This window comes from Hoplias malabaricus, chromosome 15 (assembly GCF_029633855.1).
Source record: "Hoplias malabaricus isolate fHopMal1 chromosome 15, fHopMal1.hap1, whole genome shotgun sequence".
In the NCBI taxonomy this organism is placed as follows: domain Eukaryota; kingdom Metazoa; phylum Chordata; class Actinopteri; order Characiformes; family Erythrinidae; genus Hoplias; species Hoplias malabaricus.
Window position 1 is genome coordinate 30,517,705 of NC_089814.1, and position 2,738 is coordinate 30,520,442.

Sequence of the window (2,738 nt, forward strand, 5' to 3'; positions counted from 1 at the left end):
TGAAAAATTAAAAACAACACTATATACATATTTCTGTGGACGGTAAGTAGATGCAGTATCTCTACTTGTGGGCATACATGTTTATGTAAAAACCCACCTAATGGATTTTACTAATATGCTAACGCTTTGTCTATACTGAATCAGACTGAATAGGGTTCCTGCCACAACTGAGCTAGCATGCGTATGTACACACATTTATATGGCAAAAATGTGTGTGCATACGGATGTGCTGGTTTATTCAAGTTATTTAATGTATAACTAACCTGTCAACTTCATCAACAGACGCTGTGAGTATTTTGCAGATAGTTATCCAGATAAAGTGCCTTCAATTTTGGACATTCTTTTGATCTTCACAATTATTATTTTTTAATTATTTTATTTGTTTAGTTGTTATTTTAAGGTTTTCAGTGAAACTCAGTCTTAGTGTGGTTTTTGTTTAATCCCACACTCAAACCAGAGTCCTTTGCAGATGTCCTCCATACCATTTTGTGGTCCTTAAGCTCAAGTTCAGCAAGGTATGGATTTGTGCTGTCCATTCTGCGTGATGGGGTTAATCTTTTCCAGGGAAATGTCGGCATCGCTGTCCAGGTTGCCTGACATGGACGGGGAGAGCTTATCCAAGGTCTTTATCCCAGAGTCGTCCTCCTTCTTCTGCGCTTCCTCATCCTGGCACAGGATGCTGTGAGGGATCACGTAGTTGCTGTTGTTCCCCTCTTTAGGGATGTGGCCCTTGGGCTGATACTGCGAGGCAGGCTCGGAGGCGCCGTTGTTGTTTATGCTTACGATCTCAATGGAGTTGCTGCCTGGGCAAAGCTGGTGGCAGCCCAGCAGGATAGAGAACGCCTTGCGGAAGTCGGCATTGAAGGCATAGATGATGGGGTTGAGCGAGGAGTTGGCCCAGCCGAACCATACGAAAACGTCGAAGGTGGTGGGGCTGATGCAGAGGAAGTCTGCACTCTCGTTGGGCTCACAGAAGGGCACCATGCAGTTTAGGATGAAGAAGGGCAGCCAGCAGCACACGAACACACCCATGATGACCGAGAGCGTCTTGAGGACTTTGGTTTCGCGCTTGAAGGACATTTTGAAGGAGCTCTCAGAGTCAATGCCACCGCTGTTACCCATGCTGCTGTGGCGGTTCTTGGCACTTTCGGCCGCCCGCTCCAGGGCTGAGATCCGGCGGATCTGCTTCTGGGCGATGCGGTAAATGCGGGTGTAGGTTACGAGCATGATGGCCACAGGGATGTAGAAACTGATGAGGGAGGAGGAGATGGCATAGGTGCGGTTAAGGCTGGCATCGCAGTTGTCTGGGACCTCAGTGTAGGTGCCGTTCACCTCTGCGTAGCTGGTGCTTTGAGCCTTGTGCCAGTTCAGCTGCACAGGGATAAAGGAGATGAGCACGGACAGCGTCCACGCCACACTGATCATGACGAACGCCACCTTTGGGGTCATCTTGCGCTCGTAACGGAACGGGCTTGAGATAGCCCAATACCTGTCCACGCTGATGACGCACAGATTCAAGATGGAGGCAGTGGAACACATGATGTCAAAGGCCACCCAGACATTACAGAACGCGCCAAAGGGCCAGAACCCCACGATCTCAGTGGCCGCTTTCCATGGCATCACCAAGATGGCCACCAGGAGGTCTGAGATGGCCAGTGAGATCACAAAAAAGTTGGTGACTTTGGAGCGCAGGTGGCGAAACTTGGTGACGGCAGCGCAGACCAGCGTGTTCCCCAGCAGTGTGGTCAGGATGAGGAGCGAGAGGAAGCAGCCGGTCAGGACTCGCTTTGACGAGCCACGCGGCGATAGATTGCTGTCGAGGACCGTGGAGTAGTTCACATCCATGGCTTGTTCATCGAGTAGCAGTGGCAACAGCAGTCACCCCATAATTCCAATTGTCCAAAGTTGCGTTAGAGGTCAGACGGGAATCAGAGAGGTGGCATACAGCCAAGTGACTGGATGATCTGCAGGATCTATCACTGTGCTCACCGCTGTAGTCATTTTGCAAGAAACTGTACATCATTATCTAAACACCACCTCTTCCGGAGCCAGAAACTGGGGTGCTGTGAAGGAATCTCTGAGCACATTCTTAAATTGCATGCTTTGCCAATTAAAAACGAAGTTCATATAACAGAGTAGGCAAATCTTATTTGTTACTTGATCCTGGTTGTATCTTAAAGTCTCCGCTGTTTTCTTTTCAGTACCAGGTCCGGCTGTAGCTGCAGTTGACAGTCACAACACAGTGTTCCCAGCATGCATGGCAAACATAGGAGCTACAAAGTCTGGTCATTAACTTTATATATGAACCTCTATTGATTGCATTTGTCCTGTGCTGGTCTGATTCGTCCTCGTCAATGACCGTGAATGACCACTCTACGGCATCTATACGACACGTCCATTTCCTATAGGCATAGTCTTCTTGTTTCTTTTGCGCTGGTTGATTTTAGAAAGAAAAAGACGACCGAAAAAAAGGGGAAACAAACCTCTCAGAGTGAGTCCGAACTGTTGCTACACTTCAGTCGATTCCGCGGTGAAATGACCCACGCTGAACCGGTCCACACTCGCGTTCCGCTCGGGTCTGGACGCCAAAAAAAAAAAAAAGCAACTTTCTCGTTGCCGCTGATGTCCCGAGCAGATTTTCTTCTTCTTCGTTGCAATTAGTCACTCGCTATCGTCCCGCGTTCACATCACCCGGAACGCGCCCGAGGCTCCTCGCTCGTGCGTAACGACGTTCGTGA

At 49.0% G+C, this 2,738-nt stretch overlaps 1 protein-coding gene across 1 annotated transcript; it reads right to left on the minus strand.

Annotated features, from left to right (window-relative positions):
• Window positions 1-316: 316 nt before the first annotated feature.
• drd1b (dopamine receptor D1b) lies at window positions 317-2,519 on the minus strand. Its single transcript, XM_066646201.1, has one exon. It carries the CDS (start codon window positions 1,843-1,845, stop codon window positions 508-510), a length of 1,338 nt encoding a protein of 445 aa, XP_066502298.1. The 5' UTR covers window positions 1,846-2,519; the 3' UTR covers window positions 317-507.
• Window positions 2,520-2,738: the final 219 nt, after the last annotated feature.

Excerpts from the sequence above, each read along its gene's own strand:
- drd1b (XM_066646201.1), bottom strand. The coding sequence starts at position 1,845 with ATGGATGTGAACTACTCCACGGTCCTCGACAGCAATCTATCGCCGCGT.